The sequence below is a fragment of the Amphiura filiformis genome, unplaced genomic scaffold, assembly GCF_039555335.1.
Source record: "Amphiura filiformis unplaced genomic scaffold, Afil_fr2py scaffold_94, whole genome shotgun sequence".
NCBI classification, from domain to species: Eukaryota; Metazoa; Echinodermata; class Ophiuroidea; order Amphilepidida; family Amphiuridae; genus Amphiura; species Amphiura filiformis.
In genome coordinates, this window is record NW_027305558.1 from 66,127 (window position 1) to 92,568 (window position 26,442).

Sequence of the window (26,442 nt, forward strand, 5' to 3'; positions counted from 1 at the left end):
AGACAACAACTTGAACGAGATGGTGTATCTGTGAGGTTGTCGTCCAATTCCTTTGCCAGACAATCAGTGGATCAAACACTAGAGAGTACTATCAATGCATATGCAGACTCACGACAAAGTGGTATAATTTCTTTCCATCAAAGTCCAGGAGCATCCAGGCGGTGAACAGTTACTAGATCAGCTAGAAGTTCTTTAGTTTGGCATCTGTTTGAAAAGGCACCTCTAAAGAAGGACACTAGGAATATTGTGCTGAGCACCTTCTCGAAGACTTTATTTTGTACACTTTCTGGCATATTGTAAGAAAATGCCTGATGAAGTGTAAGGGTGCATGCTAATCGTCTTTCGTTTAGGGAGTTATGGTGGAAAGATGAGTTCCTACAGGAATGTTTCAAGGACCCTGCACCATGTGCACGGTTTGAAAGACCACTGCAAACAAAAGTAATCAACTTTGCCAGTGCTGCTACTGGGGCTGCTACCAAGAGTAAAATACAAGATAAAAATGTAAATGTTGTTGAGCTAAAGACCAGGCAGTCTCGTAGGCCAATGTAACTCAGCGCTTCTAGTTTCACCACAGTGGTTTCACACGTGTTTGAATATAAAATATTGTGCGTACTTCCTTAATGTTTTCAGAGCACATTTCTTCAATACTTGGACAAGTTGACGTCGAATGTTCTATTCTATGTTGTTTGGCACTATGTATGTTGCTATAGTATGTCCAAAATGTGTAATATTGTGTTTTTGATCGCAAAAGTTGGGTATTTTTTATTCCAAATTCAAATTCTGTAACCGCTAGCATGGTAAGGATAACTTGGACACTAAAACGCATTCGATCCTTGATTTTATTTCTATGAACTTTTTCAATTACCAAGCATAATGAATTGGGTACCGATTTTATATGTTTATTAAACTTAAAACTATATTAAAACTATATACTTTATTAAACTATTAAAATTTTTGCCCATGTTTGACCAACGCAAATGTATTGCCCATAGACCTTCTTAATAGTGTGTGACAGTCCACAATATTCATAGGCACAGCGTATTATAGGACTGGACGCGAGTCTAATACTGTATGTGGTTGCCGACTAGCGTTAGAAATGACAGAAACTGTCGGTGAAGGAGACTACATACATCGCCTAACAAATAAGCGTCCTTAACAACCATCTACCATAATTCAAAATTTCACCTTATTAATAGTCATATCGCCTTGCTAAAAATTTTGTTTTTGTCAATCAAACCAGTATACTAGAGTATGTACCCTTAAGTGGTTTTGTGGTACTAGTATGTATAACACTAAATGTTTACATTCATATCTTTAAAAAAAATCACTGAATAATACGTGTTCTTGATTGTTTTTTCTTGTCTTCTTTACCAATGCAGTCAATCATAAGACATAAATACACCTGTAGGAAAAAACAATTCTGAAGAATTAAATATGCAATATCCTGAATAGAATAATTCTGCTCCAATACCACCCCCCATTATATAGGCCCTTCCATTGCCCAACAATAGTAAACGAAATCGTAACTGGAGTTTTATTCCTTTTATTTGAAACCAATCCGCTTGTTTTATAGTCAATTTTATCCAAACGGTTACATTTCAGCACATCACATCAAAGCTCTTATTAGGCACCCCATTCCTTTTTAAAGGAATTTTTCATTTATAACGATAGTATTTTAATGTGCCATTTTATCAACATAATTCTTAGCTACGTTATTTGTATGTTATCTTCTGCAAACACATGTTTGTTTCTTGTAGGCTTTAAGCTCGTGGCTAATGACACAATCCTGATAAATGTTGGTGAAATTTAGTTATAGAAACACCGGATAAGTGTACACGTATTCAATATTTTAGAATATTCTCTGACATCATAATTTCAGAACACACAATCACAGGTTGTATTCCTATAAAAGTTTTACTACATAGAATCACTTCAATGTCTGCACATTCTATGATTGGATACGAAGCTTGACTAAAACAAGAAACTAAATTGTATCCAGTAAGTTTCACATTTTTGATTCTCGGAAGTGTGACCAGTATGTCATATATCCGCTCAACCCAATTTGTCTGATTTTTCTCATCATATGCCTGTTGTATCGCAAGGTTTTCAAGCGTGGTGGTATGAAAGTGAGTGTAAACATTCAGAAGAATACTTTGATGAAATATGCTGATGCAACTGTAACGATTTAATTTTCTTAAGATGAATGCTGATCAGATGAACCACCGATGACGTCACGGATATTCCTTCTAATTCAAGTGTTTCTAGATTAGGCAATTCCCGTATCATCATCTCAAATGCTTCTGTCGAATAGCCCACATATTGCAAGGTCAACATTTTCAGATGTGACAAGTGAGCGATTGATGGCAAAAAGCTGTCGCCATCGATCTCTCTATAACTAAGTACATCATCGTAGATTTTGAAGCATGTTAATGATATAATGTACCCTACTGTTGGGGACAATATCTCATCAGCCATCTTCTCCTCGCTGTCTATAACGCATAATTCCATCTCACGTAAACTTTTGGATGTTACAGGTGACATCTTCGTCAACATGGATAAGAAATACAGGTTGATCCCGTGAAGGCGTATATATTGCAAATTACATTTCTGTAACAATTGAAAAATTCGTTCACTGTGATAACATCTCCTTTCAATCACAAGGCAGTTGCAGTCAACGAAACAAGTCAGATCCAATCGTTGCAATTTCGGTAGAAAATACACCAGCTGATGCAGGTAATCGTTTTGAGGTACTCATATGGACACTTCCTCGACGTTTACGAAAAAGTAACCCAAGAGTGTGTATATTCGGACAGTTCACGCGCAAATAGCTCATGATTTCATCGCTGGCTACAGATAGATAAATCTCATGCAAACCTATACCAGCATAAAGAGTCAAGAACTTTAACACGTCATTTTCATTCATTGGAAATTGCCATTCATTGCCATACTCTCGGTATTCAAATATGTTTGGTCCATTTTGTGATACAAACATTCTACTAGACTCTTCAACTTTTCTAGTAGGACCTTTGTCTCTGAAGTCGATGACAGTCCAGGTTTGGTTTTTAATTATTAGATGCCATTCCTTGCTTACCCCAATATTGAGGGAGAATGGACAACCTGCTCTTCCACGTAAAAATGAAGTATCTCAGTCTTCAACCCAGACAGTAAGTGTTGACGAATGAGGGAGAATGGACAATCTGCTCTCCACGTAAAAATGAAGTTAATCAGTCTTCAACCCAGACAGTAAGAGTTGACGAATGAGGGAGAATGGATAACCTGCTCTTCCACGTAAAAATGAAGTATCCCAGTCTTCAACCTAGACAGTAAGTGTTGACGAATGAGGGAGAATGGACAACCTACTCTTCCATATAAAAATGAAGTATCAAAATCGTCAACCCAGACAGTAATTGTTGACGAGTGCGGTACAATAAACAACATACTCTGCCACGTAAAATGAAGTATCTCAGTCGGCAACACAGACAGTAAGTGTTGGCGAATGAGGGGGAATGGACAGCATACTCTTCAACGTAAAAATTTAGTTTCTCAGTCGTCAACCCAGACAGTAAGTGTTGACGAATGAAGGAGATTGGAAAACATGCTTTTTGAAGTAAAATGGAGTATCTGTAAATAAATAACGTAGAAGATATTGCTTTTTAACCTGTGAGGCAGCTGTATAGGGTCAGTCTACTCGCAAAATAAAAAGAGAATGTCTACTGGAAAATAATATAAATTATACAGTTTTTCAACCTGATGTGGGAGTGACGTCATTGCGTATTTCAAAGGTTCACTCAAAGCGCTGGTGTACACACGTACACTCTTAGACGCCGCATAGATGTACGGGAGAATAAGCTTTCTCAAGGCGTTGAAAATACTGCCACATCAGGGTGAAGATGGTAGAGTTCGGCTTATGAAAATGATTCAGTTTTTGTTACTGCGCGCGTCAATAAAGTCTAGACCCTTATTCGTAATTACACATAAGCGTGCGCCAGTCATGCATTTCGTAACGTGCAACTAGCGTAAGTGCTGCAACTAACTGCGTGCACTGATTATGTATCAATATACGGATGTTATAAGTCTTATTTTCTCACCTATTATAAGTCGAACAAACTTAAGTAGATATTGCTTTTTAACTTAGGAGGCAGGTTTATAGAGTCAGTCTACTCACAAAGTAAAGAGAGAATATCTGCTGGTAGTATAGTAATTATCATTTTGATGTGTTGCTCACCTAGCCTGTAAAGTAATGTAAGTGTGTGAATGTTGTTCAATTTAGTACGTACGAAGAATTTGGGAGAACATGCCATAAATGACTGAGTGTATGCAGCGATTTTGTAACGAATTATGATACAATCATGCTAAAAACAAGTGAATAAAATTAAGATATTCTTTCTACGTATATATATCGCCGAAATTTAGTGTAAATTTTATAACGATAGTAACAGTTTTAATGTGTCATTTTATCGACATAATTCTTAGCTACGTTATCTATTGCAAACACATGTTTGTTTTTTTGTAGCGTTCCGTATCACAGCCTGACGTATTCGACATTTTTAACATTTATGAGAAAATTGGTATATTAGTTTGTTATGTTCTACTCTATATATTCACCAAACACCATGCCTCAAAGTGGCTTAATTAGTAAGATATTAATAAATTTAATTTTGTCGTATTTACAAAACCTTGAAACGTCTGTATCACATAACGACGTATTTACCGATCACCTATATTGCGCAAGCCCAGTATGTCGTTTCTGCAATTTGAAGAATTTGCCGTTTCACATACTGACGTATTTGCGCGACGTATTTGTCACTTGAACAGCGAAATTGTCATTAGTTTTTATCACATATTGACGTATTTTATTTAATATAGATTTTTTGCAGAATAAGTTATGCTCTGATAGTGATAAGTGAGTTATATATATTGAATTTTAATCGTTTTTATTGACAATAATGTTTTAATCTAGATATGTAGCAAATAAAAATCGCCAGATTTTCAAGTTCGATTTTCTCGAAATGCGTATTTTGCAAATACGTCAGTATGTGATACGGTCGACGAAATGGTGGTGAAATTAAATAAATATTCACGTGCATTTATTTGCCTTTGTTATATTTGTATATTTTTAAATGTATAAACAATTCACACTTTATCTTGTGCAAATTATTACAAATCATATTCTTGCTTTGTCAGGTAAACTTCTTCAAGGTTCAAACACATAATACATTGCTTCAATATTTTAGATTATTCTCTGAATTCAATATGCTAGAAGTCACAGGTTCAGTCACAATATATATATAATCTTCTGTAAGACTCCGATACCTTTCTAACTTATGGATCACTTCAATTTCCGCACATTCTATAACTGGATACGAAGCTTGACTAAAACAAGAAACTAAATTATATCCTGCCAGTTTCACATTTTTGATCTTAGGAAGTGTAACCAATATGTTATATATTCGCTCAACCCAATTTGTTTGATTTTTCTCATCATATGCCTGCTGTACCGCAAGGTTCAAACACATAATACATTGCTTCAATATTTTAGATTATTCTCTGAATTCAATATGCTAGAAGTCACAGGTTCAGTCACAATATATATATAATCTTCTGTAAGACTCCGATACCTTTCTAACTTATGGATCACTTCAATTTCCGCACATTCTATAACTGGATACGAAGCTTGACTAAAACAAGAAACTAAATTATATCCTGCCAGTTTCACATTTTTGATCTTAGGAAGTGTAACCAATATGTTATATATTCGCTCAACCCAATTTGTTTGATTTTTCTCATCATATGCCTGCTGTACCGCAAGGTTTTCAAGCGTGGGGTGGTATGAAAGTGATTGTAAACTTTCAGAAAAATACTGAGACAACTTTAGCGATTTGATTTTCTTTAGATAAATGTTGATCAGATTAACCAGCGATGACCTCGCACACACTCCTTCCAACACAAGTGTTTCTAGATTAGGCAGTCCCTGTATCATAATCTCAAATGCTTCTGTCGAAAAGCGCACCCTTCGCAAGGTCAACATTTTCAGATGTGTCAATTGAGCGATTGATGGTAAAATTTTGTCACCAAGGATCTCACGCAATTGACTATTTCGAAACTCACTGGTGAGTTTAAAGCATGTCAATGATGTCATGCACCCTAATATTGAGGACATTATCTCACCAGCCATCTCCTGTTCGCCAAACTTTAAAGTTAATTCCATCTTACGTAAACTTGTTAATGTTACAGGTGACATCTTCTTCAACATGGATAAAAAAGAAAGGTCGACCTCGTGAAGGCTTATATAACGCAATTTACATTTGTGTAACAATTGAATAATTTGTTCATAACAATTCCATTCAATTTGATACCTTCTCCAGTCTGCGGGCCATGCCAGATCCAATCGTTGCAATTTCGGCAGAAAATAAAACAGCTGATACAGATTTCCGTAATCATGTTTAGGTAATCTTACATCGGACCGTTTCTCGACGTGCATCATTTCGAAACGTAACCCAAGAGTGTTTATATTAGGACAGTTCACGAGCAAATACCTCGTGATTTCACCACCTGCTACAGATAGATGAATCTCTTGCAAACCTATACCAGCATAAAGAGTCAAGAACTTTAATACGTCATTTCCGTTTATTGGAAATTGCCATTCATTGCCATACTCTCTGTACTCAAAAATGTTTTGTCCATTTTGTGACACAAACCGTCTGAACAGTCTTCTAGACTCTTCAACTTTTCTGGTAGGACCTCTGTCTCTGAAGTCGATGACAGTCCAGGCATGGCTTTTGATTATAAGATGCCATTCCTTGCTTACCCTATATGAAAATACAAATAAATATTATATAAAATTCCTTTTTAAGTTGATAAGTTTTCACAATCGCTATTCACGATACAAATTTTTAGAATAACACTATTTAGTCGAGTCACCAGTTGGCTTTGCATGCACCTGAATCATGTTAAGTTCAACGACCTTCCCCCACCCATGGAACAATATTTTGTTTTAGGAACAACAAAATTTGTGTACTAGGGACTTTAAGGATTACGAATAAATAGGTTAATATACATCATTCAGGTGCATGCAATTAAGCCATCTGGTGACTAGACTAATTAGGAGTTTTGCATCTAGACTGTCCCTTGTCAACAGAGCATTATATTAGGCTACCCTCCCCCCTTTAAAAAAGGGGTCAGCATTTACCTTATTGAATAGTATCACTATCTTACCTCATTGCGATTAATTTCTCGAATAAAGACAAGAAGTTGAAAATAACCAGCAATGTATCAACATTAAGCATGCCAATAGGTCCCTCATCGACTGGCACTCTGTTTTGCAAGAAGGTAGCGTCCATTTCTATAGGTATCATTAAAATAAAGATGAGTAATTTTCAAAGAAAGATTGTGGTAGAAACACAGAGATAAAGACTCTGCATGGCGTCATGCAACTTGGTTTGTCTTTGAGACTACGCTTCGGGTTAGGCTTACCACTGAATACTGTTATATACATATCTAGCTGAGACTGATCTAAATTATAAATGTAAATAAAGTTTTCGCGTTAAAATAAGATTTTCTAGTGATTCAATGTATTTAATAGAACATTATACGTGTATATTTATATAACTGAATCACATAAATCAACGCAGACTTACTGGACCAAGTTGATAATAAATTACACCTGTCAACTATTTCCTTATCAAAATGGCGACGGAACATGGGTCTGTAGATCGGCAGTTTTATAGGTGTTGCATTCGTGCATATACTACTACATGAACATAGGGGTTGCGTACACTACCAAAATGATTGTTGTATTATTGTATGTAACACGTGACCGGATAATAATGAAGCGTGACCTGTTTTGCATAGTCAATGTGGTTGAAGTTCAAGGCAAAGATACGACATACAGGCTATATCAAAATGATTGTTCTTGACACACGAGTCATTTTTTTGAAAAGATTAAAAATATAAAACCGATTTCATTTCGAACGAAATTATATCCGGGGAGGGGGCATTCAACTTTAGAAGTGATGTGGTGTGTGCCTGTCAATAGGCCCCTTTTTGAAGTCGAATATACCCGATGAACCTCTCTTGATAAAAGTCATGCATGCCCAATGACTCTTTTTTCAATTTTATGTGCGGCTAATCAATGACCTCCATGTTTTTTTTTATAGATTGTATCATCAAAATGCCACAAAATAATGCGGAAACTTTCAAATTTTCTTATGACAGCAAATTTGTATTGGAAATTTTGGAACAAGAAATAGAACTTTGCTCCATTGTTTCAACATTTTTGATGACCTCATTTTTAAATTTGTATACCCAATGACCCTTTTTTCCCAACAACGTTTTTTAAACAACGTTTTGTAAAGAAAGGGGGGGGGGTGATAGGCCCCTACTTCGAGACGCCGAATATTTAAACAAAATTGCCAATAAACCTCAGCTGCATGATTAATAAAATAACAGCCTGTATAATATTTGCTATTTTCGCTGCTTTTTGGGTGGATTTGAAACATTTTTCATAATTTTGGATATAACTTAACTCTGCTTCAGTGCATTGCCTCTCAAACTACATGTGTATGGTATACAAATTGGATCAATTTTCAGCATCATCTTCAATTATTGATCTTCAGTTTGGAGTTGGACTTAATTTATCACACCTTGCTATTCACAAATGGCCAGATTGCTATTGAGAACCACAGTAATTTTCTACATATTGATCAATTTCATCAATATGCCTCCTTTGTGTTATAGTAGAGAGGAGCTGTTAAATCTCCAGCCTTCACCTAGTACTACCAATAGGTTACCATTGCATGTATACAGAACACTACAGAATCTTAACATCAGTAGTGTGAAACCCACAAGGAGAGGAAACCATGCATTCGATAAGCGACAACATCCTATCCCTACCATCATCACCAACAGAACTTCACAAAACAGATATGCTCAAACTGCCCGTGGAGTGAACATATCTAATTTAAAACCATTACCAAGATCTGATTCGGTGTCAGCTAAACTCAATGTTTGTCTGTGGAACATTCAATCTATTCGAAACAAATCTGATCAATTCTCTGATTATGTCCTAGAACATGATATAGATATCATGTGTGTAACTGAAACCTGGTTACATGATGATGAGCATGTCATCATTGGTGAATGTACACCGCCTGGCTATACATTCTTAAGCATTCCTAGACAGTCTGTTAATAGAGGAGGTGGTATAGCTGTTTTGTTCAAGAACCAACTTCAGCTCCGCCTGAGACCAAGTCCACGCAACTCAACATATTTCGAACATGCCTGTATCACTGACCATGTTGGTCGTCTGAACCTTGTTGTCATATATCGCCCCCCTCCTTCAAAAACAAATCAGTTTAAGCAATCAGATTTCTTTGGTGAATTTGACAGCTTTATGGATGATATTGTGTTACTCCCAGGAAGGTTGCTCCTTGTAGGTGACTTTAATGTTCATTGGGAGGCACCGCATAGACCTGATGTTAAGGAGTATTCAAACATCATTGCTTCTGCAAATCTTCATCAGTATGTGCCTGATCCAACTCATAGAGATGGCGGCATTATCGATCATGTACTGTGCTGCCCCGATGACAATTTTGTTAATTACAAATTTGTTCATGATCTACTGTATGTTCACCATTGTGTTCATTTCACACTAAACTTAGAAAAGCCGCCACCTCAGCGTGTCAAGCAAACTCTCAGAAATTTCAAAGCAATTGATAGCTTGGCATTTTCAAAAACTTTGACTGACCATCTTAATCCCATTCCTGATGTAAATAGTCCTGATGATCTTTACAGTTGGTACAACACGACCATAACTGGTTGTTTGGATGAACATGCTCCCGCTGAAACGCGTACTCGGACTATTAGAAACAGGCAACCATGGTACAATCAATCAATCCATTCTGCTCGTCAAGAACGTCATAGGGCCGAAAGAAAATGGCGGAAGTCTAGAACTGAGTCTGATCGCCAAAACTATGCGTCTGCCAGGAATAATGTGTCCAAATGTATTGTTGAAGCCAAACAATCACACTATTCTGATAAGCTATGTCTTGCCAATGCAAAAACAATTTTTCACACTGTAAATAGCCTCCTCAACAATCAGGCCAAGCCATTGCCTGCCCATGGTGACTCAAGAGACTTGGGCAACAAATTTGCTCAGTTCTTCAGGAATAAGATCTGTAAAATCCGTGATGAGCTTGAGTCAAATAGTACCAAAATTGATGCTTCCAAGTTCGTTGACAGTTGCTCACCTTTCTGTAGACCTCTAATCGAGTTTCACCAAATGACTGAAGAAGAGGTCCACAATGTTATCTCAAAGGCATCCAATGCCTCATGCATCCTCGATCCTCAGCCAACCTGGCTCATGAAACATTATTTGGACGCAAATTTACCTGCTCTGACAAGCATTGTTAATGCCTCTTTACAAACAGGGGTTTTCCCTACGGCGGCTCACAAAGCAATTGTAACACCACTGCTTAAGAAGCCATCCCTAGACAAAGACGAGTTTAAGAACTATAGGCCTGTCAGTAATTTAACTGTTACTGCAAAACTGATTGAGAAATGTGCTGCTTCGCAGCTTGTTGATCACATGAACAATAACAAGCTTTCAGACCCATTCCAGTCTGCTTACCGTCCCAAACATAGCACTGAAAGTGCTTTAATCAAAGTGAGTGACGATATCTTCAGTGAGATTGATTCTAGGAGAGCTGTCTTTGTGGTGCTACTAGATCTAAGCTCCGCATTTGACACTGTTGATCACACAATTCTCCTAAAACGTCTGCAGGACCGTTTCGCCATCACCGGTTCTGCACTGGAATGGGCCCAATCTTATCTGAAAGGTTGGAGTTCTAAAGTCAGCATCAATGGTCACCTCTCCGACCCCATCTCAATGGATTTTGGTGTGCCACAAGGCTCCGTTCTAGGACCATTGTTTTTCTCCGCTTATACTGTTCCCATTGGAGAGATCATCCAGAAATATGATATCAACTATCATATCTATGCTGACGACTGCCAGTTATATGCTTCTTTCAACCCTCGGATTCCTGGCGATGTGCTTAACACTCTTGACAAGATTTCAAGCTGCATCTCTGAAATCAGAGAATGGATGACTGTGAATTATTTAAAGCTCAACGATGCAAAAACTGAGTTTTTTGTTGCTGGCTCTATCTACAACATGAGAAATTTTCAGCTTAATGACGTTACCCTTGAAATTGGTTCATTGAAGATCACACCCTCCACGGTCATCAGAAATCTTGGCATCCACTTCGATAGTTCAATGTCACTCACCTCTCACATCGATAGTCTTCGTCGCTCGATCCTTTATCACATCAGGAACATCTGGAGAATCCGAAAATATATTGATTCTGACACATGCCATCATGTTGTCCGTGCGCTGGTCCTGTCACGTTTAGACTATTGCAATGCACTTTTCACTCACCTTTCATCCAAGAATATGATTCGCTTGCAACGCTTACAGAACAAAGCCGCACGGGTCATATATGCCTTAGGTCGCTGGACTGAAGCTGCACCCTTAATCACAAAACTCCACTGGCTTCCAATAGCACAAAGAGTAACTTACAAGATCCTGCTCTATGTATACAAGGCATTGAATGACCAATCACCAGCTTACATAACTCAATTGTTCTCTTATTATGTTCCCGGCCGCCCTCTCAGATCTTCAAATGATCCTTCACGCCTGGTTGTTCATAGATACAACTCTGTTGCGGGAGAACGCAGATTCACTGCTACTGCTGCCAAAGCCTGGAACAATCTGCCACTGCACATCAGGGGTGCAACATCCACTAACACTTTCAAGAAACTGTTAAAAACTCATTTATTCTGAACTTTTGTTTGTCTATATTGTTTTACTGCTTTGATGAATTTGTAAACGCAATGTTGCCTTGCGGCGAATTGCGTCATAAATAACTTTTGTATGTATGTATGTATGTATAACACAACGTTATTTACAAATGGCAGCTTTCCATCTTTAGCTATTGTCATCAATTTAGCATTGGGTATGATTTACCATTGGGCCACCTGAGTCTGCGCCCAGGGGGATTTGCCACTTGGTCTTATAACGTCTAGTCTAATATCCATTATGTCTACGTCCATTTCGTCTAAACCCATTAGGCCTATTATCCACTAAGTTCAATAATCATTTGGTCCTATAACCATTTGGTCCGATAACCATTGGGCCGATAACCAATTAATCTAATAACCATAATAAGTCTAAAACCATTGAGTCTAACAACCATTTAGTCTAATACCGTTTGATCTATAACCAATAAGTCTAATAGCCATTTGGTCTAAGCATTTAGATTCGCATTTAGAAAATGTATTAGACTAACTGATAATTATTTCTGTTTGATGGGAATTCATACTATCAAATCCAATTTTTGGTGACATACCTTGTTACAGTTTCATGCTGCTACACAGCACTTCATCAGACCGGCAACCTTGCTTCTTCTTCTTTCCTGAAGTTGCTGCCGGTGGCGGCGCCAGAAGCTGGTCGAAAATATTCGGTAAGAAATTGTTCCCTTTATCTCTGTTCATGGTGTTTCGCCCTCGTCGCCAGATCCAAATTGCCTCTCTAATCTGTCTTTTGTGCCTGTTGATATCCCTTGATCTAATATTAGCGTCCTCCCAACCTATGACATGGTTGTTTTGCGCAACATGAATGCTGATAAGATTAACCACCGATGACGTCACGGATTTCCCATCTAATACTTATTTACTTCTGTGAGCGAATGTTTTTTCTGTGACTGGGTATGTACCCCAAGTGCTGCCTTCTCCTTGATGTTCTTTGAGACGTGTACCAAACAAGCGTGAAGTTTTACCAATGTAGGTGTTATTACAATTATTGTATGGGATTTCATAGACGCAGTCCGAGGTTTGAGATATGTCCCGTTTGTCCTTGGGGTGAACTAAAATATTGCGAATTGTTTTATGTGGTTTTTAAGGCTTTCGCTACATCGTTCTTTTTGAAAATCCTCCTAAATGTGTGTGATAATCCTTCACAAAAGGAACCACGACCAACCGACTTTTCCTGTTCGTATAGCTTTTCTTTTTAGACTTTTTCTGCTGACCGGTCTTGTCCTTGCGTGTCTTGTTGAAGGCCCAATCAGGATATCCGCATTGTTTCAGCCCATGTTTAATTTTACCTCTTCGATTGCCTTGTCCGCTGGTTCTGTGACTACTTTTTCTTTCCTGTCCATGAGCGTATTCACAACACTGATTTTATGCTCTAACGGATGGTGAGATGTGATATGCAAGTAGTACTTGTCTATTTCTTACCGAATATTTTCGACCAGCAACTTCAGGAAAGAAGAAGAAGCAATGTTGCCAGTGTGATGAAGCGCTTCATAGCGGCATGAAACTGTAGCAAGGTATGTCATCATAAATTGGATTTGATAGTATGAATTCCCATCAAACAATTATAATTGACAATCCAGATGAACCTAATACAACGTAACTGATAATTAGACCTAACCGTTATTAGACCAAACGGCTATTAGACCAAATTGTTATTGCAAAAAATATTAGACGAAATTGTTATTAGACTATAATAGTTTTTAGACCGACTGGTTATTGGACCAAACAATATTATACTAAATGAATATTAGACCGAATTGCAATAGACCGGGCCCAGGACACCTAAAATTTGGGGCACACAAAATTAATCTGTGCATCTCCCTTTTTAGTCCGAGAAACGCCATGTTTTGGGCCAATATAGGCCCTGATGTAAAATTGCAAAATTGTACCCTATATCGAACACACCGGCCCTTCAAGTAACAGAATTCACCTTCATTTTGGGCTAAATTAGTTTGAAGTTCTTCGCGCACAAAATATTACGCTCGGTCCCTTCTAAATTTTAATGCACCCGCCGCAACCGTCGATCTTAACGAAACTTGGAATCCGTTGTCTGAGGCAGATTCCGTGTGCATGAAAAGTATCCTAAGCTATTCTTCACAGTCAATATTAGCCAGGCCATATCATGACAAAAAAGTGAGAGTAGACATATTGTAACTTGGCAACAACTCTGTTAGAGGGCGTTTTTTAAAATGGCCTCCAAATCCCATTGAATTACACAAGAATGCTTAAAAGCAGGCACTAATGACTACAAACTGATTCTGTTTTCAACTATTTATTAATGACATAGGTACAAGAAGGCATCTTGACTTCAAACAGACTTAAAATGAAGACTCTACTGGAGGACGCTTTCCAAAATGCCGCCAAATTCCATTGGATTACAAATTAAGGCTAAAAATAGGCACTAATGACTACAAAGTGATTCTTTTTTCAACTATTTATTAATGGCATAGTGAAGGTACCATGACTCAACACAGACATAAAAATTGCAGACTATTATAGGGCACTTTTCAAAATGGCCGCCACATCACACTAAATTACATATTTAGGCTTTTAAACAGGCACCAATGACTAAAAATTTATTCTGTTTTAAAGTATTAAGTACAAGCCAATTATATTTTGAACTATTTATATTGTGGCGGAAATGGATGTCGACGATAGAGGGCCTCCTTCAGTCACGTGTATTTCATTGGCTATATAAGCGGGGTACAATAGTACTCTGGGCCAGTCTGTCTGTAGATGTGAGTGTGGTTGGTTGATGACTGGTCAATTAGCTCTCCCTCTCTTCTAAGCATCCAAACCGCCGCTCTCCGCTCCTGATTCCACTCCGATCTTGGATCAGCCCGAAGCCCAATAAAGGTGTTGAGCCTAATGTTCTCATATATGTGAGAGTGTTTCCTTTGCCAGTGTCAGGTACGATATGGTTCGTACACCCACTAGATCCTAAGCCTTACTTTGCCAATCGCTACCATAATTATACCGAAGGCCGGTTCCGCTACAATATCATTAGTGGTACATCTTACAGCAATGAGAGAATACATATGTGTTTTGGATTTTCAAAATGTCTACGAAATGGCCTCATTAGTTTAAAACAGTAAAGTGAATTTTTGTTAAATTTGGTGATTGTTGGTCCATCGTTTTGCATGCGGTTCCTGTCTTTAAAACTTCCATAAGATATTCATTAGTCGTAGCAAACAGTTCTATGTTGTATTCATTTAGCATGTTTGGATAGAATCCAAACTACATTATAGGTATTTTTTCTAGCTTCGCTTTCAAAGCTGCACGCTTTGTACCCACTTTATAATCACAGTAGCGGCGGGTAGGGCCTTTAACTAACACATATATTCTCCTGTTGTCTTAATTGAGCCAAAATAGTCATTGTAATTCAATGGGATTTGGCGGCTATTTTGAAAAGCTTCACCAATAAATAAATAAATAAATAAATAAAATTAAAAAATAAATGTTGGTGAAGTTGATCAAAATTAAAAATAATAATAATAAAAAAACCGGGTCCATAGATATTTATATCTAGTTTTTTTTATCCGTCACCAAAAAAAACGCACGCGTTTTGGCCCAAACGACCGAAGCTAATCATAGATCCCTACTTTGCGCTTATTTTAGTGATAAAGTTTTTATGCATAAAACCTTATCCGGGGGTAGGACCGGCCGTCAAAGATGACCATGTGGGGGATTGGTGATAAAACCAATGCTTTTCATTTCGCTCTGTAAATTTATTCAATTTTTGTAGAATTTCTAGCCGAAAATCAATTTTGCCTATACTTTTGTACATAGCTAGAATTTGCGAAATTTGCATGGGCGTCCTCACATTATGACGTCACAGCGGCATTAATGGGAGCATGTGTTTACTTCTTTTGGTATTACTAGATAGAGGAGACCCATAGCTATATATTGGTACCAAATAAAACTTTTATAACTGAAAACAACCCCTACTTCGTAATCCGTATTACAAAATATGGCTCAGTAGTTCTAGGGTTAATTTGATATAATTTCTATAGCATGTCGGGAAAATGTTGGGTAGGCCTAAATAGAAATAAATCATTACAAGTTTGAAAAAAAGTTTCTTTCTTGTAAGCTTTAAACGTTTTGGAACGAAAAAAAATAATTGAAAATACCGGCTCTATTAAAAAGAATTATCGATTTTGATAAAGAAGCAATATTGAATTTCATGATGATATATAAAGCTTAATAATTTTGTATCCACGTGTATTTATTTGTCTTTGTTTTATTTGTATATTTTTAAATCTAAAATTCCCACAACATCTTGTTTTAATTCCAAAATTATAAATCATATTCTTGTTTGGGCAGTAAAACTATACTTTAAGGTATCGTATCGTTTATTTCCACCAATACATCCATGAATATTTGAAAGTATCTCTTGAAAATGCATCGCTTCAATATTTTAGAATATTCTCTAACTTCAAAATTTTAGAAGTCACGTGTTCTGTAATATCAAGTTTGGTAAATTTAAAATCCTACCATCTAGTGCTGTCCCAAATATGATCACTTCAATTTCTACATATTCTATAATTGGATACGAAGCTCGACTAAAACAAGAAACTAAATTGTATCCTGTCAGTTTCACTTTTTTGATCTTAGGAAGTGTAACCAATATGTCATATATTCGCTCAACCCAATGTGTCTGATTTTTCTCATCATATGCCTGCTGTACCGCGAAGTTTACAAGATTGGGGTGGTATGAAAGTGATTGTAAACTTTCAGAAGAATACTTCGATGGATTTTCCGGATACTCCGGAGACAACTGTAACGATTTAATTTTCTTAAGATGAATGTTGATCAGATTAACAACAGATGACGTCACGGATATTCCTTCTAATACAAGTGTTTCTAGATTAGGCAGTCCCTGTATCATCATCTCAAATTCTTCTGTCGAATAACTCACCCCTCCCAAGGACAACATTTTCAGATGTGTTACAGTCCAATGGGCGATTAATGGTAAAAGTCTGTTGCCAAAGGTCACAAGACTAAGTTTGAAGCATGTTAATGATGTCAAGCATATTGATGACAATATCTTATCAGGCGTCTCCTGTGTCTGTTCGCTTAACTTATCGCATAATTCCACTTCACGTAAACTTGTTAATGTTACATGTGACATCTTCTTCAACATGGATAAAAAGGATATGTCGACATGGTGAAGACTTATATATCGCAAATTACATTTTTGTAACAATTTAATAATCTGTTCATAATGATTCCATTCAACTACATGCCTTCTACATAATGGGGCGGGCCATGTTAGATCCAATCGTTGCAATTTCGGCAGAAAATAAAGCAGCTGAGACAGGTTTTCGTTAGAAACTGAAAAGTGTTTCACATTGGACTTTTTCCTACTGCGTCTCCATTCAAAAAGTTTCACTTTGGGCTTTTCCTTGACATGCATCCATTCGAAACGTATCCCAAGAGTGTTTATATTAGAACAGTTCACGCGCAAATAGCTCATGATTTCATCGTTGGCTACAGTTAGATGAATCTCTTGCAAACCTATACCAGCATAAAGAGTCAGGAACTTTAACACGTCATTTTCATTAATTGGAAATCTCCATTCATTGCCATACTCTCGGTACTCAAAAATGTTTGGTCCATTTTGTGATACAAACCGTCTGAACATTCTACTAGACTCTTCGACTTTTCTGGTAGGACCTCTGTCTCTGAAGTCGATGACAGTCCAGGCATGATTTTTGATTATACGATGCCATTCCTTGCTTACCCTATATGAAAATACAAATAAATATTATATAAAATTCCTTGATAAGTTTTCACCACGGCTATTCATGATACAAATCTTCAGAATAACACTATTAGAAGTTCTGCATGTAAACTGTCCCTTGTCAACAGAGCATTATAGCAGGCTAACCCCCTTTAAAAAATAATTTTCAAAAAACCGTTATCAATTATCTTGTTATTTAAATAATATATTCTTCCCGGTGAAATTGTCAAATTATATCGTTATGAATTCGGCAGAGTGACGAATCGAGCATTTTGAGCAAATTGAGTTATTGTATGGTTGTGATTTTGTTTCAGGCGATCTTTCATTTCCACCAAAATTAATTATAAATCTTACTTCCCGACGCAGATAGTGAAACTGTGATTTGGACGAATCGCGCATAAGTGCAATTAATGAATTTGACCAAAATACGAATCGTATACTTAGCTGTACAAATCAGGTTGATCTATTGTATAGTAAAGCTAGAAACTCCGCATTTTCCTATATCATATCGTTATGAACACGCGTACGGTAGGGTGCCGAATACGCAAAATTGCTGTTCTGAGTAAACGGCGATTGAAAATCTTGGTACCATTTCATTGGTCCTTCTACAAATTTAGAACATTCATGAGCACTCATTTGAAATGTATATTACAGAAGTGAATATGCACCAATTATTTGCAATACTTCCATGTTCTGAAACAATCGATATATCTCTCAAAACAGGAATTACAGCTATTCGGCTTTATGCTAAATACAAAAAGTGTCCACCGCTGTGCGTAGTGTTGCATGCGATGACGAATCCGCATTCAACTACGTATAAACTGTAGCACTCATCCTTGATGTGGGGCTTTTATGTAAATTTTTTTATCGTAGTGAGAGGATATTTGATGGGATCTAGCGTGTTTTTGGACTAAAAAAATTCCACTGATGCTGAACGTAATAGTGCAGTGGTACGGCGGGAATTTTGTATGCTGGTGATTACTGCATGGGCCATTGAACGCCTTGTATACCAGTGCAACCTTGGATATACCAGTACAGCATACCACAGTATCATCAATAAAGCACGTATATCGTCGTTCAAAAGGTGAGATCGTTTCTAATTTTATGATTTGCACCAACTTGGTTGCCTCTACCAAAGTACATGTATACCAGGGGCTAGCAGGGAGTGTCACTGTTTTCCTGTTGTCCGAAGAGGACGGTGACCTACGGAGCCAAAATTCTCCAAACAAAGCACGATTTCAACAGATCTAACAGGTGAGGTCGTTTCATTTTTTTTTTTTCTGTGTACTACTACAAACTCGGGGACCAGATGAAATGGAAGGGAACCGATCATTGACTCGTGGTGTCATCACTGTCATCGCGCTGATAATTCTCATAACAAGTGAAAATAACTCAAGCTATGGAAACTTCAACATTTATGACTCTAGTACCAAGTTTGATAATCAAACCGACATTTCATATTGTAGACCATTAAGTGAAAAATACTTGTGTTACGATTTACCCATACTATGTCATAGTAGTATAATCAGTAATGGTGTTCATCAAGAGGTTTTATGCATAGATCAGCACAAATTACAGCAACAGGTGCCATTGTTGACTACTGTCAACCAATCATGGATAGATTGCAAACCATCCTTGAGTATAGTATCCATAATAATCCCTCGAGTTTACCCCAGATCCAGTTTAGTGAATTGGGACGTAGCTGGTTCAAGAAGTATATCCAAGCGTGTGTACTTACTTCTATATCTGATCATTTCTGGGGATATCCATTGTAATCCCGGCCCCAACATTATGTGTCCAGCATGTAATGGGGAAATCAAAAGTGACCAAATATCGCTGAAATGCCAAGAATGTGAAAAAATGTTTCATGCAAATTGTGAAGGGTTTGGTCCAATTGAACATATTAGACCAAGTCAAATGATTTACTGGGAATGCCCGAGATGTTGCCTGCCTAATATATGCAACTCGCTATTCTCTGATTCAGATGTTGAGCTATCCAATGAGTTTACCCTCCTGGAATCATTGGATGAATCTGATATCTTTAATCCAGAAGGATTAGTAACATCAACCCCAAAAGGTTCAAAGAAGTTGTCTTATATGAAGCGTGACAAAAATGATAACCAAAATCATGTTAAAAGAAACCCTTGCAAAATAAAGGTCATGATAGTGAATTGTCGCAGCCTCAAGAGCGAGCGCAAGCAACATGACCTACTGGACCTAATAGAGTCCCACAAACCTGATGTTATATGCGGTCAGGAATCCCACATCGATAGCTCATTTGCAGATGGAGAAATTTTCCCTGCAGAATATAATGTGTCTAGGAAAGACAGAGATATTCATGGGGGTGGCGTCTTTGTTGCCGTTTCAAACAGATTGATATCAACCACTGAATACTCACTTAATTCAAAGTGCGAAGTGATGTGGTGTAAAATATGCATTGCTGGTAATAAGCCCCTGTATGTTGGTTCATATTATAGACCTACAAATGATAAGCAAGAACCACTGCAGGAGTTGAATACATCTCTCAGTAAAATATCACAGAATGGCTCTCTTCCTAATGTTATATTAGGTGGAGATTTCAACTTACCTAGTATAAAGTGGGATAACAATACAATCCAAGCAAACCCACAGTATGGATACAAGGTAAATAGATTGTTACTTGACATAGTTGAAGATCATGGTCTTCAACAACATGTCAATAAACCAACACGCCTGAACAACATCCTGGATTTACTTCTAACCACCAACCCTGATCTCGTTGAAGAGATACAGGTGTTTCCAGGAATGAGTGATCATAGCGTGGTTACAGGTGTTGTCAATGTCAAGGCTAAAGTTAACAAACAACCACCCCGGAAAGTATACCTTTTTCGGAAAATGAACGTTGAAGAGATGAAAAAGGAATCCAAGGCTTTTCAGGAAAATGTCATCCAAAAAACGAATTAGGAAATAATCCCAACCTGGCAAGCGCCAGCTGGAATGATTTTAAGACCAAAGTCAATGATATGGTGCAAAAACATGTGCCTCAAAAAACAATCAGGCAAAAATGGGACGTCCCATGGATGACTCCCGAGATCAAAAGGCTAATACGTAAGAAAACCCGCGTTTACAAAGTCTATAAAAAATACAATAGTGAATCGAAGTGGGAACAATTCAAACAGCTTAGAAAGTCTGTTCAGAAAAGTATGCAGAAAGCCAAAAATGATTACTTCATGTGTTTGCTTGATGACGGTACAAAAACTATAGGCACTGAAGTAAACCCAACAACTGGTAAGAAATTTTGGACGCACGTGAAATCTGTTAAAAGAGATGGATGTGGAGTGGCCACACTTAGTGTGGATGGCGAGGAAGTTTCTTCAGCAAAGGGAAAGGCAAAAGCTCTAAACCAGCAGTATGAAAGTGTGTTTACTTCAGAAAATCTTGAGCAAATTCCACGTATGGAAGGGAAACCATTTCCCGACATAGATCCTTTGACAATAGATCAGGACGGAGTAAAAAGCTCCTGCAAGAAATAAATACTAGAAAAGCAAGTGGACCAGATGGCATACCTTCACATGTGCTAAAAGAGCTAAGTGAAGAGCTGGCCCCTGTCATATGTTATATCTTCCAGCAGTCACTTGACACAGGTGACCTGCCGGAAGACTGGCTCACAGCCAATATAACTGCCATATATAAAAAGGGGGAGAAAAGTAAACCGGCAAACTACCGCCCAGTATCTTTAACCTCTGTTACCTGTAAACTCATTGAACATATTATTTTCCGTCACATTATGTCTCATGTTGAAAAGCATCATATTTTGTCCACTTTTCAGCATGGTTTCAGATCTGGTCATTCATGTGAATCGCAACTACTCATCACAATCGAAGATCTTGCTCATAACTTAGACCAAAAGCACCAAACTGACCTCCAAATATTAGATTTCCAGAAAGCATTCGATGTTGTACCCCACCAGAGGCTGTTGCAGAAGTTAGATTTTTATGGAGTGCGCGGCAGCCTCCTGACATGGATTAACAAATGGTTGACAACAAGAACGCAAAGAGTTGTGGTGGACGGTGAAACATCGGACCCAGCAAAAGTTAAATCAGGAGTTCCCCAAGGAACGGTATTGGGCCCTTTAATGTTCCTCCTATATATTAATGATATTACAGACCACATCGATAGTTCAACAAAAATACGATTGTTCGCTGACGACTGTCTTCTATACAGAGTCATTCACACATCTCAAGATACAGATATTCTGCAGAAGGACTTAACATCTCTTTGTAATTGGGCTGAAAAATGGCAAATGCGCTTCAATACCGCTAAATGTAAGACACTCAGAATCACAACCAAGAAAAATCCCCTCATTAGTACATATACGATGTGTAATGATGAACTGGAATATGTCTCTCACCATCCCTACCTTGGAGTAAACATTTCGCATAATTTAAAATGGAGCATCCACATTAACAACATCATAGCTAAGGCAAATAAAGCCCTCTGGTTCCTGCGTAGAAATCTTTGGAGATGTCCGCAGAAGGTAAAGGAACAGCTATACTTCATGCTTGTAAGACCCCATCTAGAATATGCCTGTGCTGTATGGGCCCCTTTTACATCATCGGATATCCATCGTCTTGAGATGATACAGCACAGAGCAGCACGCTTTGTCACAAAGAACTACAACAGAACAGAGGGCTCCATGACACAAATCCTCAATAAATTGCAATGGCCTACACTGGAACAAAGAAGAAAACAAGCCCGGCTTACCACCATGTTTAAAATACAACATGAATCGCTTGCAATTCCAAAACCAGACTACGTCCAACGTCAGGTTGATAACAACACTAGGCAATACCATCCAGCTAAGTACAGAGTTATGAGAACCAGAATCAACAGTTACAAATTCAGTTTTGGCCCCGTACAATAGTTCAATGGAATGATCTCTCACCAAACACTCTCAACATCACCAATATTTCAGCTTTCAAAACAGCTTTAAGTAACAACTAATTTTTTTGTTTGTAAGATTATTAGTGTCTATATGTTTATGTGTTTTTCATTCAATGCCACCACACTGTTTCTCAATTAGATATTGCTTCGGCAACTTTTTTGAGTATATGATAGATGTAGATTGTATAATTGGATACGAAGCTTGTTTAAAACAAGAAACTAAATTGTATCCTGTTAGTGTCACATTTTTGATCTTAGGAAGTGTAACCAATATGTCATATATTCGCTCAACCCAATTTGACTGATTTTTCTCATCATATGTCTGTTTGACCGCAAGGTGTTCTAGTGTGGGGTGGTGTGAAAGAGATTGTAAACTTTCAGAAGAATACTTTGACAACATAAAACTATGCGGGGACAACTGTAACGATTTAATTTTCTTAAGATGAATGCTGATCAATCTAACCACCGATGACGTCACGGATTTTCCTCCTAATTCAAGTGTTTCTAGATTAGGCAATCCCTGTATCATCATCTCAAATGCTTCTGTCGAATAGCGCACCCTTCGCAAGGTCAACATTTTCAGATGTGTCAAGTGTGCGATTGATGCTAAAAGTCTGTCACTATCGATCTCACGATATCGACCAAGTGGCTCACCGGTGATTTTGAAGCATGTTAATGATGTCATGCACCCTACTGTTGAGGACAATATCTCATCAGCCACCTCCTGTTCGCTGCTAAACCCAAAGTTTAATTCCATCTCACGTACACTTGTTAATGTTCCAGGTGACATCTTCTTCAACATGGATAAGAAATATAGGTCGACCTCTTGAAGGCTTATGTATCGTAAATTACATTTGTGTAACAATTGAATGATTTTTTTATAACAATTCATTTCAGTTGAATACCATCTGAAGTATGTGGGCCATGTCAGATTCAGTCGTTGCAATTTTGGAAGCTGCTGATACGGGTCTTCGCTAGGAACTAAATAGTTCGCATTGGACTTTACCTTTTGATCGACACATATCCCAAGAGTCTTTATATTTGGACAGTTCATGCGCAAATAGCTCATGATTTCATCGCTGGCTACAGATAGACGAATCTCTTGCAACTCTTTGCCAGCATAAAGAGTCAAGAACTTTAACACGTTATTTTCGTGCATTGGAAATGTCCATTCATTGCCATACTCTCGGTACTCAAATGTGTTTGGTCCATTTTGCGATACAAACCGTCTGAATATTCTACTAGACTTTTTTACTTTTCTGGTAGGACCTGTGTCTCTGAAGTCGATGACAGTCCAGGCATGGCTTTTGATTATAAGATGCCATTCCTTGCTTACCCTATATGAAAATACAAATAGATATTATAAAAAAATTCCTTGATAAGTCTTCATAATAATAATTTTCAAAAAGCCGTTAGAAATAATCTGGTTAATTAAATAATTTTCTTCCCGTTGAAATTGTCAATTTATGTATATAGCTCATGTGTTAAAAAAGCAAATTCGGAGGAGTAACCAAAGTCCATGTTGCCTGCGCAGTCAACATGCTTCCTGGCCCGGCAATATTTCCTTGGCAGGCAGTCGGTTCAGACTGTCTGCTTTGTACAACAAATATTTGAAGGCAAGGGACAGTCTACAGATTTTTGTCAGGGTCACAGCTCTTTCTGAGCCAGCGATTCCTCAGTAGGAAAAAGGCGCCTACTATAAACGACTCTTTTCAGAGCTACCATCAAAAATGTAATCTACTCACATATTATTGGGCAAGGGATAGCCTACAATGCCTCACCACAATGATACTCTGCAGATACCCTTAAGGGGCAGTCTATTATGCATAACCCCTAATCAGTGTGATCTATGCGGGGTTAGGATGGTTGAACCCCTACAAACCTCTTAATGAGATGGTTTGCTAACTCAACCCCCAAAAGAAAATTTCAACCGACTAAAACCAACCCCAAGAATATTTCAACACCATAACCCCTCAAATAGTGTAAAAATGAAGACATTCTAGTACAAACCTTTATGGCAAAAGGATCATAAGTTTACATTTTGCTTCTTATTATCACTTGAAGGTATATTGCTGATAGCGATCGGCATACGTGATGCATGCTGGGAATGAAAAGGGCTCAAAAGCTATCGAATTCGTCACCTGAGATCGCGAATTAGAGCCCTTTCGTTCCCAGCATGCATCACTTTTGCCGATCAATTTCTATCAGCATTATACCTCATTGAATAGTATCACTATCTTACCTCATTGCGATTAATTTCTCGTATAAAGACAAGAAGTTGAAAATAACCAACAATGTATCAATATTAAGCATGCCAATAGGACCCTCGTCAACCGGCATTCTGTTTTTCAAGAAGGTAGCGCCCATTTCTATAGGTATCATTAAAATAAAGATGGGTAATTATCAAAGAAAAATGATTGTAATAATACAGAGAAATTACGCTCCTTGGAGTCCTCAATTGTTACATCTTTGAGACTACGCTTCGGTTTTGGCTTACCACTTAAGGTTAGCAACTATTTTAAACTGTTGCGGTTTGGTAGTTCACACTTCACAACATCTTGTGAATGGTAATGAGCTTTGGCAAACATTGTCTTGATCATTTCATAGCGAGCGTGTATAAGAATTCAAATATCACAGATACACTTTTGTAGGTCATGTGGTTCATGAGTTATGTTGTAAAGAGGGCTGAAGCAACAACACTTTTGTAAAACGTACATAACTCTTTAACCACAATGAATGAAGAACATTTTGCAAAGTATACGATTTGTAGAATGAACTTTTGCAAAACATAATAATTTTATTTTTCAATAATATATTGATTTAAATAATGAAAATCGATTTGTCTTTGGCTGCTTCGACCAACAATACCTCGTCTACCCTTAATACTGTTAAACACTCGTATATTATATCTATCTAGGACTGATCTAAACGTAAATAAATATTTCGCGTTAAAGTATGATTTTCTTGTGTTTTAATGTCACATTACACGTGTCCATATTTATATCACATAATCACATAAATCAAGACAGACTTACTTGACAAAATTGATATTAAATTAAACCTGTCAACTATTTCCTTCTCAAAATGGCGGCAGAACATGGATCGACTGTTTTGTAGTGGCATTTGCGCATGCAGCAGGAGTTGAGGACACTGCCAATATTATTGTTGTATGTAACACTTGAAGGGGTAATAATAAAGCGTAAACTGTTTTGCATAGTCATTTTGGTTGCTAGTTCAAGGCAAATATACGACATACAGGCTGTATCAAAATAATTTTTCCTGACATAGGAGTCATTTTCTAGAAATATATAAAATCGATTTCATTTGGAATGAAAATTATACCGATTGAATGAGTATAAGCATATCATTTTGTTCTGCTAATTTTGTTGGAATTTGCAGTTGTTTTTGGAGATATTGTCCTTTGAATGGATTAAGGTGATACCTCAAATTAAACTCATAACTCAAAATAGTTTTTCCACTGCTTGGAAGATTTATTATTCTAGTGCTTCCACGGTGTCTAGCAAAATCTAATATAAATAAAAACAATTCATTCTTGATCGTATAATTACAAAATCATTTTTGGTTTCACATTTTTCTCTCAAACCACATCAAGAGGATACGTCAGCAAGCCAGATTATATTATAGAATCGTGAAAAAAGACTTCTTCGCAGAATGTACTTTTCTTATAAGCTACAATTCTTATCAAACCTGACATTCTTAGCAATTTTAATATTTAAACAAAATTGGTAACAAATTTCAGCAACTTGATTAAAAACATTCACAAAAATTGAAAACAGTCAGAAAACAATTATTTTAATACAGCCTGTATAATACAACATTATTAACAAATGGCAGCTTTCCACTCTTAGCTATTATCATACTGCTGACACAGTTTTTAATTGAACACA

The 26,442-nt window shown here is 37.3% G+C and overlaps 3 protein-coding genes across 4 annotated transcripts; 1 reads left to right on the plus strand and 2 right to left on the minus strand.

Annotated features, from left to right (window-relative positions):
* Positions 1–1,184: 1,184 nt before the first annotated feature.
* LOC140144890 (uncharacterized) lies at positions 1,185–7,821 on the minus strand. Of its 2 annotated transcripts, none has more exons than XM_072166692.1 (3): positions 7,638–7,821; positions 7,216–7,342; positions 1,185–6,809 (listed from the first exon to the last, which is right to left on the minus strand). In XM_072166692.1, the coding sequence occupies exons 1-3, from the start codon at positions 7,699–7,701 to the stop codon at positions 5,528–5,530; spliced, it is 1,473 nt and encodes a 490-aa protein (XP_072022793.1). In that variant the 5' UTR covers positions 7,702–7,821; the 3' UTR covers positions 1,185–5,527. The 2 variants fall into 2 exon arrangements, with proteins under 2 accessions (XP_072022793.1, XP_072022794.1); XM_072166693.1 differs by having other exon boundaries at positions 7,618–7,821.
* An 11,104-nt stretch (positions 7,822–18,925) lies between these two features.
* On the plus strand, positions 18,926–22,514 carry LOC140144896 (uncharacterized). Its single transcript, XM_072166696.1, has 2 exons — positions 18,926–20,467; positions 21,420–22,514. Exons 1-2 carry the CDS (start codon positions 18,926–18,928, stop codon positions 22,512–22,514), a joined length of 2,637 nt encoding a protein of 878 aa, XP_072022797.1.
* A 126-nt stretch (positions 22,515–22,640) lies between these two features.
* LOC140144897 (uncharacterized) lies at positions 22,641–25,746 on the minus strand. Its single transcript, XM_072166697.1, has 3 exons — positions 25,570–25,746; positions 24,777–24,903; positions 22,641–23,871 (listed from the first exon to the last, which is right to left on the minus strand). Exons 1-3 carry the CDS (start codon positions 25,655–25,657, stop codon positions 22,641–22,643), a joined length of 1,446 nt encoding a protein of 481 aa, XP_072022798.1. The 5' UTR covers positions 25,658–25,746.
* Positions 25,747–26,442: the final 696 nt, after the last annotated feature.